Source organism: Melopsittacus undulatus, chromosome Z (genome assembly GCF_012275295.1).
Source record: "Melopsittacus undulatus isolate bMelUnd1 chromosome Z, bMelUnd1.mat.Z, whole genome shotgun sequence".
Taxonomy (NCBI): Eukaryota; Metazoa; Chordata; class Aves; order Psittaciformes; family Psittaculidae; genus Melopsittacus; species Melopsittacus undulatus.
Window position 1 is genome coordinate 73,308,672 of NC_047557.1, and position 11,095 is coordinate 73,319,766.

The following is an 11,095-nucleotide window of genomic DNA, read 5'->3' on the forward strand; positions in this document are numbered from 1 at the left end:
TGTGAAACTGTGCATCTGTGGCACTGACACATGTACATATTCCTTTATTATTCCACAAGCCTTCATTTTTATTGCACATTATTGAAATATGAAGATTAAGGAGCTTTAGAAAAAATGATCAAGTTGCTAGTCTTGGACCTGCTGTCCCATGGAGACTGTAAACATAAACTTTTGTCTGCCTCAGGAATCGTCTCAGGTAATGGGCATCAAGCAGGAGTCCCTTTGGTCCTCCCGTTTCTCAGCTTGTTAGTGAATTCAGAGGTGGAACCACCTCCAGGCTGCTCTTTGAAATCTTAATTTTTTAGTAATCCAAAATATAAAACTGAGTACTAGTTTTTATCAGGAGGGCTTAAGTTTTCTGGCAGGTAGAAAAGGTCATTGCTCAATTCTAGAACTGATTTCATGAAGAATGAGAAACAAGCAGAAGCAGAAGAGACAACATCTGCATGCATACATCCTCTCTGACAATACAGTTTTATGAATCCAGTTAGCAACCAGGTTTCTGTTGCCAGAAGAGCAAAGTTTTTTCTATAGTTGTGCCAAAAAAAAAAGATACTGCTTCATGTGCAAAAAGAAGACTTGGTGACATGGAAATGGTTCTTCCCCTGCCATTTTTGCCTGATTCCTCCCATGGTGCCACGATTCCTTGTAGAAGTAGGTCAAAACAAACACTGAACATGCTTTTCCCTAAGCTGAGAGAGTTCTGTTACTTGTCCCTGAATCTTGTAGTAGGGACAACCTACTGCTTTAAGCAAACATTCTCATACTGTATGAAAACGTGAAGAGGCACCATGTTCTACACAATTATATCTCTCATATAATTGGTTTCTTTGTTCTGCATCAGATTACAGATTTTGTATTGTTTACTAACATGGCAGAGTACAGTCAATGTTCTGAATGTTAAGACAATGGAATAAAATAATTTCTTGTTCCTTGAACCATTCATAAGTTATAATGACAGTAAAGGGAAAGAGGTTTCCTCTCTACATTGTCTTAGAAAAAATTCTTTGGTGGCTAACTGAAGCACCTAAGCATGAGACAAAACTGTAGATATCTAATGAAGCACTTCTTCCAAGGTAACTGCCTATCATAAAGGAGATTCTGTCCACCCCAATTGTCTAAAGTTAGGTCTCTTGACTGTTCCTCCAGGGATCATAGAAAACACCTTTCTTTCTCAGACAAAACACAGGCAGTGACTTGCAGAGGATGTGAATCTCACCCTGGATGACCTAAAGGACTCTAGAATCTTCTTTGTTATAGAAGTGTGTAAAGGTGCACCAGATATCATGTTACTCTTTCGGTTCACATATCAATTTTTGGTTTGGAGAAATGCTCAGTCCATCATCACCACATACCCACCTCCTTGGAAATACACTGTTTGGTTTTCTTCTAGATGGAGGGCTTCTATCTAATACTACTTAAAAAGAAAAAAAAACCAACATAACTTACCCACTTAAAACTGAAGGGCTTTTCTTTTTTTTTAGTAGGAATCAACTTGAATATTTTTGAAAGAATGTTTTCTACACAAAAGCACAGCTTTGTTGTAACTGGAAGCTTTGATGAAACATAAACTCAGAGGGCTTCTCTGGAATGGGATGAAAATGGGAAGGAGGGGTGAGCCAGTTGTTGTGCCCCTCATGAAAACACCAATCACTAAATTGTTTGATCAGTGTCATAAAATAGGCTTTTTTAGTTGTTCTGAAGAGATGCTTGATGCAGGCTTTGCGATTTAAAAGGCCTTAGCATATTGAAACATGCAGTCTATCAGAATTCTGGTTTGCTAGTCAACCCTCATTCTTGGCTTCCCTGCATTTCAGTTTTCACAGTCTTCTCTTGACTCTGAAAAGCAGAGGAATTCAGAGTGAAGTCAGGAAAATTTCTTAAATTCAATGTTCAAACACTTGTGAAAGAAAGTTCATGCTTTCTGAGCCTATGTATGGGTATATTCTATGGACTGTGTCCTTGAAAGATATTGGGTATAAATGTCTCCTTACAAACTGAGTGTATGGGGCCATATGTGTATATAAATTTCTTGGGAAATCAGTCCCTTTGTTAGCAGAGATTAGAGAAGCAGAAAACATTGGTTTGTATTATGGAGATTATAAGGTCAGCTCTGGGAAAGACTCTATAAAATGTGAATGGCAAGGAAAGTTGTTTCATGCCTTTTTGAATCATCAGCAGAACAGCTGGTATTTCTTGCATGATGTGATTCTTGTTGAATGGACTGGCAGGATTTCTCTGCAGGGTAAAAAAGCTTCTTATTAAATATACATTCTGAAAGGTAGGCAAACCTACTGAAGTATGTTTTGCTTGAGATTTTACAAGTCTTATTTATGAACTCCTGAAATCTAGCTGTACAGACTGTACAGCAGTGAATAACTGATAAATAGTCTTACCTGGAGGGAAAAAAAAAAAAGGTGGTTCAAGAAACAGCTCTTCCTTTTTATTCATGAGAATAAATGTAAATGAAATCCAGAGATACGCAGATGTCAGAATGAATGTGAAGATGAATGACCGATTTTCTGCCTTGTATGATCTCACTAGACAATACATTTCAGGCTCTATAACTTATACCAGCTTTTAAAATACACTTAAAATATTTTATATACTGTAAAGGAATGAGGAGACAGATGTTCATGTTTTCCACTAGAAAATTATTTTAATATATGGACTGATCAGACATGACCAGTTTAAGTGAGACAGAGGTCTAGTCTTAGCTGTTGACGCTAAGAATTAGAAACTGATTTCATATGTATTTACTTCCTTAATTTGTAAGGATAACAATGTAAGTGTCATCCCATTCAATCCTCCCTGACAGGGTTGCCATTAAACAATCCAGTAAAATCTTTCTTTACCCTTCCTTTCTCTCGTAACTTTCTTCACTTGTATTACTGAATGCAAACCACGTACTTGCTACAAGCAGAATCTGTTAGTGGATTGTTGTCTGTGTCCACACTCACAGCTCTTTGTGTGAGACATTGAATAGGACAGTGTAGTGCCAATAAAAAAGAATGCTTCCCAGTGAATCACTCTTATATGCATGCCCATGTTGCTGTCTTTTCTTCACTTCTCAAATGTTGGGTTCTTTTAAACATTTCCCCAAAATATCATTTAGCACAGTAGTTTAAAAATCAGAGAAAAGGCTTGAGATGTAATTCTCCACCTTTAGTTTTCTTTGGATTATTCTGAATAGAGAGCTTCTGATTACATGTTATTCTCACCATGTTGTGTTTTTTGCGTTGCCAGTCCAGTGCTTGAAAACGAAGTTTTATTTTGTCCACCAAACTTCTTTGCACTAAAGCCAAAGTGGGATAGATTAAAAACCTTATCACTGTAATCAGCATGTACATACTGTAGCTATTGTAATTGACCATTCTATAGTATATGGTGTTCTTAGTTCGGACGTTTTCAAGGCCCATCTGGACAAGTTCCTGTGTGATGTACTCTAGGTTTCCCTGCTCTTGCAGGGGGGTTAGACTAGATGTTCTTTCGAGGTCCCTTCCAGTCCTTGGGATTCTGTGATTCTGTGATTCTGCTTTAAGCCTTTATGGCCATCTTTTTACCTTACAAGACTCTAATGTCCTTTAAAGTAAGACTACTACTTTTGCTTATAACGAGATGTGAGATTTTAGTTACCAAATTTTTATTCTTTTTTTTTTTTTCAACCTCTTCAGCTGCAGTATTAGGATTTATTTTAGATAAACAGGCTTGCCTATTTGGTTTTCTCAGAACCATAGGCAATTCTATTTATGTTCTTTTCTACTTAAGAGTGTTGTGCTACTTAATTTTTCAGGACTCTTTCACAAGATGACCAAGATGATACCCACTTAAAAATAGAGAATATCATTCAGATGGTAAGTTCATCTTGAAATTTAAACATTAAATTAAATCCTCCTATAGAAATGTTGTGTGTGTTTAAGTCAATAAAATGTAGCACAACTGCAACTTTACAGCTGGGGACAGAAATACTGTTGTTTTATATCAGAAATGTATAGTTCAGTTTCAAGACATTCAGAATATCATAGATGAACAGGTTGAAACTTTAGGATTTGGATTTAAATCAAACAATGGAATGATGCAGAAAAAAAAAGATACTTGCAAAGTGATTATGTGAATATGAATGTAGAATGCACAGACTCTAATTAACCTATATAGATACTCATGACTTGGTAGGTGTCTATTTTCTATGTTTCCAGTCTGAATATTTACCCTTATGTTGTTAACATTTTTTCTTAGTTCTTATTTCTTTGTAGCAAAGAAGTTAATTACAACTCCATGTTGAAAGTTCATGTGAAGTTCTTAATACCCTGTGTGTTGAAATGTCTTTTGATGCAAAATGAGGTCTTTAAGTATTCTCCTTATTTTTGCAGTCAGATTGCCCAAAACCAGAGTGCTTTGAGACTTTGTCAGCCATGGAGCTTGCCGAGCAAATAACTCTCTTAGATCACATAGTTTTCCGAAGCATACCCTATGAGTAAGTGTTCTCCTACAAGTAACTGAAGTGAGTATGGTGGATAAGTTACTGACTGGCAGTGTTAGGCACTACATTGATACATGCTGCAGGCAGAAAGATCTGCATACTTAACAGATAATGTCTTTTGGCTGTTTGTGTCATTGCCTCTGGGTCCATATAGTTTGACCATGTTTTGAAAGACTGAGTTCTTTGCTGAGAAAAAAAACAACCCTCTGGTCTAAGGCTCTGGGCTAGTGAAGGGTGAACATAATACGGGAGTGATGAATTCTTACATACAGCAGTTTAACATGGATATAATCACATCCACTGACAAGAACAATTTCAGTAGGGTTACAGTGCTGCAAATTAGAATGGGGGGGAAACAGAAGGGGATTAAAAGAAAAAATAGAGCTTCTTTATAATATTTACTGCTTTAGACAGCATTAAAAGTGATGGAAAAGTGATGGAATTGGTTTAAAGCTATGAAATTAGCGTCTAATAAAATGAGGTATACTTGAAATCCACTTAAGCTATCATTGCAGACAGAGATGGTGTACTGTGTTTATTAAGTGCATTTTTTTTTGTTTTTTTTTTTCTCTCCCCTAAATATCTAGAGAGTTTCTTGGGCAGGGCTGGATGAAAATGGATAAAAATGAGAGAACGCCCTATATTATGAAAACTAGTCAACATTTTAATGATGTAAGTACTTTTGAATATACATTTCTTTCTAGGACTCCTGTTAACACTGCCTATGACCTCTAGAACAAAAATATCTCTTTTATTTTTACAATGTGGTATAACTTCTCATCTAGTAATGACTATTACAGTCTTTTTGTGATTAACCTTTTAAATCAAAGCACACAAAGATTCTTGCTTTCAAGAACTGGTATTCAGCATTTCAATGGCAATTTAAATGAGTGTTTTAAATGGTATTACTATGCCCTTTTGCTTACAGAAGAAACTAATCTTTTCCAGAGTGTGAAAATATAGCACTGATTCTATTTAATGAATGCCGTTTATATCCCCATCCGTATCTTTGCTCATTTACCGTTTTCTGTGAATTTTACTGAGAGACTTCCCAATCAGATTTGCTACTGCTGGCTTGGAGATACCCCCCTTTGTATCTCTTACCGTTTCATATCTTCATTCTCCCACACTTCCCTACAACACTGTTCTCAATACATTTCCTCTGTTTCTATTAAGAGCCATTAGTTCCATTATACATTAGGTTTTTCTGCGTTGTTGGTTAAACATTTATATGTTGAAAGGGATAATATATGTAAATGTCCTAATTTTTTTCCTCTTTCTTTGGCCAGATGAGTAACCTTGTTGCCTCCCAAATCATGAATTATGCTGATGTTAGCTCCCGTGCTAACTCAATTGAAAAGTGGGTAGCAGTAGCTGATATATGTCGATGTATGCACAATTACAATGGTGTGTTAGAAATCACCTCAGCCTTGAACAGAAGTGCAATCTACAGACTTAAGAAAACATGGGGTAAAGTATCCAAACAGGTAAGAAAAACAGGATTACAAGTAGGGTTTCTGGATTTCACTGTTGAGCATGTTGCTCAGAGAATGTGTGGAGCTAGTATTCCTCTCATAATATTTATACTTTTACATTATTCTACTTGCTTGAAGCACTGAGTGGTCCTGGTATTTTATGTCAAGGTCTTTTGTATTTCATAGAAACATAGAATCATAGAACAGTTAGGGTTGCAAAGGACCTTAAGATCATCTAGCTCCAACCCCCCTGCCATGTGCAGGTACATCTCACACTAAACCATATCACCCAAGGCTTCGTCCAACCTGGCCTTGAACACTGCCAGGGATGGAGCATTCACAACTTCCTTGGGCAACCCATTCCAGTGCCTCAGCACCCTAACAGTAAAGAGTTTCTTCCTTATATCCAGTCTAAACCTCCCCTGTTTAAGTTTTAACCTGTTACCCCTTGTCCTGTCACTACAGTTCCTAATGAAAAGTCCATCCCCAGGATCCCTGTAGGCCCCCTTCAGATACTGGAAGGCTGCTATGAGGTCTCCATGCAGCCTTCTCTTCTCCAGGCTGAACAGCCCCAACTTTCTCAGCCTGTCTTCATACGGGAGGTGCTCCAGTCCCCTGATTATCCTCGTGGCCCTCCTCTGGACTTGTTCCAACAGCTCCATGTCCTTTTTATGTTGAGGACACCAGAACCATCAAATATATGTGGGAACAAACAGATTTCAATGGAATTAGCAGGTGCTTAAGATTATTACTTGGGCCTGAAGTAATGAAAACTAAATCAAAATATTTTCAGATACATATATGTAGATGGTTATTAGCTATAGCTAAAGTCAGATCAGGTGCCTAAAATAGTGGCCAATACTAGCTCTGTTTTAAATGGTTTGAATAAATTTGTTGAATTAATTTGTTGCTATTAAAACAAATAAAAAAAACCAGAAAAAAGTGAATATTTTAGTATGATGGAATAACAGAGCAAAGAAGTCAGTAAGACAGAGCAAGTCACTTGTAAGTCAGGTAGTATTTGGACACAGAGTTTACTCCAGCTAATGGGAATATTTCAAGTTGCCCATTTTAGATCTGGCTAATAGACATGTAAAAGGTGGGCTTTTTTTTTTTTTTTTGCATTTCCTCCTCTATGTTTTTGCTCTGTCTGCAACTTTTGCAAATCACTAAGGCAGCCCAAGCAATGAAATCTACTTAAAATACATTCTGAATGTCCTGCCTTCTCCAGTCAGCTTTTTCTCAGATATTTTATAGCTGGTGCTATCTTCTTTTGTTAACAAAATATCAAAAGTCCTTTCAATATAAAATGTTATGGAAGGGTTTACCTTGAAAAAGTTTTATGTATAGAATTTGTTTGATTTTTAAAATTCTCAAATAAGAAGAATAAAAAAAGATTAATGTTGTTGCACAGTTCTTCAGTACTCACTGGAAATGTAATCTGATTGTTTCATCAGCCTGCTACTTAGAAAAAAAAAAAGTAGGATCTGTTTCAGCCTACAGCTTTCTCTTAACTCAAAATTCAGTTTGAAAACCAACAAATTGCTCATGATTCTGTATATTATATCAAGCATAAATAGACTGAAAAGGCAAATTTGTTTCACTTATTAAGTGACCAGGCTCTGATGCTGTCCCTTGGAAGGAATTTGTGGAAGACAGTAATATAGTTTCAAACACACACTTGGCTTTTATCAGAAACTTGGAGGCAAAACCATCTTAGTGCAAGCTGCAAGACAGTAAACATCCGTTACTGTCACTAATTTCAGTAAATGCAGCAGAGGATCCTCAGCAGCATGTAAGATCAAGTCCCTAATATTCTTGTATACACAGTAAAATGAATTGCTGACCATTAATTTATGAACTTGTGTTTTTCCTGAATTTTCAGGCTAATAATATTAACATAGACACAGGTTCTGTGGATCACTCAAAGTAAAATCTTTAATACTGCATAACCTCCATTTTCAGAAATATACTGGGAACTACAGCAAAGCTAAATTTATAACACCTATCTTATTACTTTTGAACATGGGGTCAAATCCTAAGTGAATTACAGCTTTTCTAAAATCTATTCCCAGTCATTAATGTGCAACAGCAATGACATTTGTAATCCATTTTCTTTCTAGACAAAAGCTCTCATGGACAAGCTTCAGAAGACTGTATCATCTGAAGGAAGATTTAAAAACCTTAGAGAAATGCTCAAAAAGTATGCTTCCCTACAGTATATAATTGTGGTTTGTTATAAGCAGTGGATAGTACATGTTAAAGAGTAATTGGCTTTGATTAATCTTTAATAATTAATATAATACTAGATAATATTTTTACCTAGTAACTTCTGAAATTCTAATTTTATTGTATTTGGCATTATTGTAGATAAATATAATATCTCCAGAGAATTACTGAAGCAAATTAAACTGTTATTCTGTGTGAATGTTGTTCCCTGTTGGGGTTTTTCTTCCACTGATAAACTTTTTCAATATGTGTGAAACCATATTTAAAAACAGGGTTCCAAAGAGTCCTTGTTCAAAATAAGAAGTTTAAGATTTAGGAATACCCCTGAGTCAGATCAAAGATCTGCTCACCCCTTTATCTTGCTTCTGACTGTGGACAGTAGCTGATAAGAGGAACATAACAATAAGACCAATGCACAACAGTATTCCCTCTTTCATAGTCACCCAGCTCTCTGGAAAACAGTCTGCTTTTTTTTATTCAGTAGTGCTTGGGTATTATTTTCTTTAGTATATTTGCCAGTTGCACTTGACCATATGTAACTTTGGTACCCAAAATATACCATGGCAAGGGTTCTATCCCAGCGGCATACACAGAAAACTTGTATTTTTGCAAGTTTCATAATTAAAAGTAGGCTTTTCAGGATTGAGTGGTACCACTACTTTAAATGATCTTGAGAGAAGCAAAGAATTAATCTACTAGAATAATTACTCTAATGTTTAAATGTACATATCTTTTTGGGGAGCTAATGACTTTTTAATTTTTTTTTAGTAAAACAAAGAGGTATTTTTGTAAACCTTTGTTAATACATTGTTTGGCTGTGTACAACAATAATACTTGTAACCTTAAAAATAACCAGAGTGAAGTGCACTGCTAAGCATTGTCTGCCTAAGTTAACAGTAGAGCCATCTGCATTCTTCTTATGGCAGAGCTTCAGAAATCCTTTTTCCACTACTTCTGCTGAAACAAGAGTCATTGAACATGGAGCTGTGATTACTGCATTAGGGAAGAAACAATCATTATCCCATTCCTCCGATCCCTCCAATAAAATAAACCCCCCTATTCTCTATGTTTGCTATTCCTAGTTTTCCAGATCATCTTTCCTACCCTTCTTTCTCTTTGTTCTGTGTGTCCACTGTTGAGAAAGCCTGAATAGACTTTGACAGCATGGTATATACAGAGGTATACAGATACATACACATTATATATGCATACATGTGCATATGTATAGACATGTATCTATATGCATATATATACATTTTTATATATGTACATCTCCATATGTTCATGGACATGCTCAACACACACACATACATACACATACTCTTACTGTTCTAGGATGCTTACACTATTGCAGAACATCAACCACTCAGAAGCATGTCCACATGCATTTTTAGCATGTGTGTGGGATCTATTTCTGAGGTTGTGTGTCAGTCAGGATTGAAATATACTTGAGGGTATTCTCTCATTCCAGAGGTTACCTGTCCTTCCTCTCACTCCATCATGGTTCTACCTTTTACTGAAGGTTGTCTGCCACTAACACTAGATATTGAACAGAATACATACGATTTTTCATGGGCAGAGCAAATACAAATCATGAAATCAAGGAAGATGTCTTAGAAATTAATGTAACCCATTACTCAGAAATATGTTATGTAATAAAGAGTTTGTGTGAGTTATAAAATTATAGCTTTCAAATTTAGCTACAGGTTAATACGTTGATTTGTTGTTTCACAGTTGTAACCCACCTGCTGTTCCCTACCTTGGAATGTACCTAACAGACCTGGCATTTATTGAGGAAGGAACACCAAACTTCACTGAGGAAGGCCTTGTCAATTTTTCAAAAATGAGAATGGTAATTTTTTATTCTTTGTACTCTTTCCCAACATGTGTTTATTTTTGTGAGTTAATTATTGGTTTAATAATAACTTGGGAATTTAACTTCTAAAACATACAAGTGTATTGGAATCACGCAGCTATTTGAAAGCAATTACTTGACCCAGTCTTCTGTCACCATCTTCTGGTGGCTTAGCTGAAGTCAAAATGCAGTTGTACTTATATATATATGTATTCTTTTGAAAGATCTCTCATATTATCAGGGAAATACGCCAGTTCCAGCAGACGTCCTACCGCATAGAGCATCAGCAGAAGGTAGGGCTCTTCTTAAGCACTGTTACCTCCTGACAAAATCAAAGCTGTAGCAACAATTAGTTGTAAGATACAGCTGTTGTTGAAAGCTAAAGTCAATGTATTCTGCTCCAGCACACAGGGGAGATATACAGAAATATGGATGGGTATTCTGGGGTTGTAATACTGTCACCCTGGCAGAAACTCTTTGTTTGACACTGTATATAGAAGCAACTTTCTGCTTCTCTGGAAACTCTTGTCAGGATTGCAGCCTTTGTAGTTCTGGGGTATGAGGCAGTGTTTTCAAAGGGAAATGTGTTCTCCCTGCATAGTTGGAATCTTAATTCCCATGGAATCTCAGAATCTGCTGGTGCTGTGTGCATCCTGCAATTCTTTTCCCCTTGTCCCTTATGGGAATGAGGAAAACTTGCCCAAAGCTAGTCTGTGCCTTCAGAGATTTCACCTCAGGCTCCAGAAGAGCAACATGGGCTTAGGTAACCTGGCTAAGGATTTGCCCATTTCTAGGAGCCTCTGCTTAATTCTTAGAATGCTGCTGGTGCAGATTTATGTTTTGTTTCTCAAGAAGACAACATGGGGGGATGTCAGGATTTGAAGTGGCCTGAAGGGGGAAAAGAAAGCAGAAAATTTTTATGGAAGTTATAGAGTCTGTTCATCTGTATTTTCTCCATGCCAGGTCACTCACTATTTACTTGACAAGACTCTCATCATAGATGAAGACACCCTGTATGAGCTTTCCCTGAAGATTGAACCCAGACTCCCTGCCTGA

At 36.6% G+C, this 11,095-nt stretch overlaps 1 protein-coding gene across 1 annotated transcript in view; it reads left to right on the plus strand.

Moving 5' to 3' along the window:
• Positions 1–11,095, plus strand: part of RASGRF2 (Ras protein specific guanine nucleotide releasing factor 2) — a 126,077-nt gene extending 114,982 nt beyond the window's left edge. Inside the window, exons 20-27 of the mRNA XM_005143766.2 lie at positions 3,794–3,854; positions 4,371–4,474; positions 5,068–5,152; positions 5,770–5,967; positions 8,079–8,158; positions 9,919–10,036; positions 10,264–10,332; positions 11,003–11,095. Of these exons, the coding sequence (XP_005143823.1) occupies positions 3,794–3,854; positions 4,371–4,474; positions 5,068–5,152; positions 5,770–5,967; positions 8,079–8,158; positions 9,919–10,036; positions 10,264–10,332; positions 11,003–11,095 (808 nt within the window). The remainder of the gene's footprint in view (positions 1–3,793; positions 3,855–4,370; positions 4,475–5,067; positions 5,153–5,769; positions 5,968–8,078; positions 8,159–9,918; positions 10,037–10,263; positions 10,333–11,002) is intronic.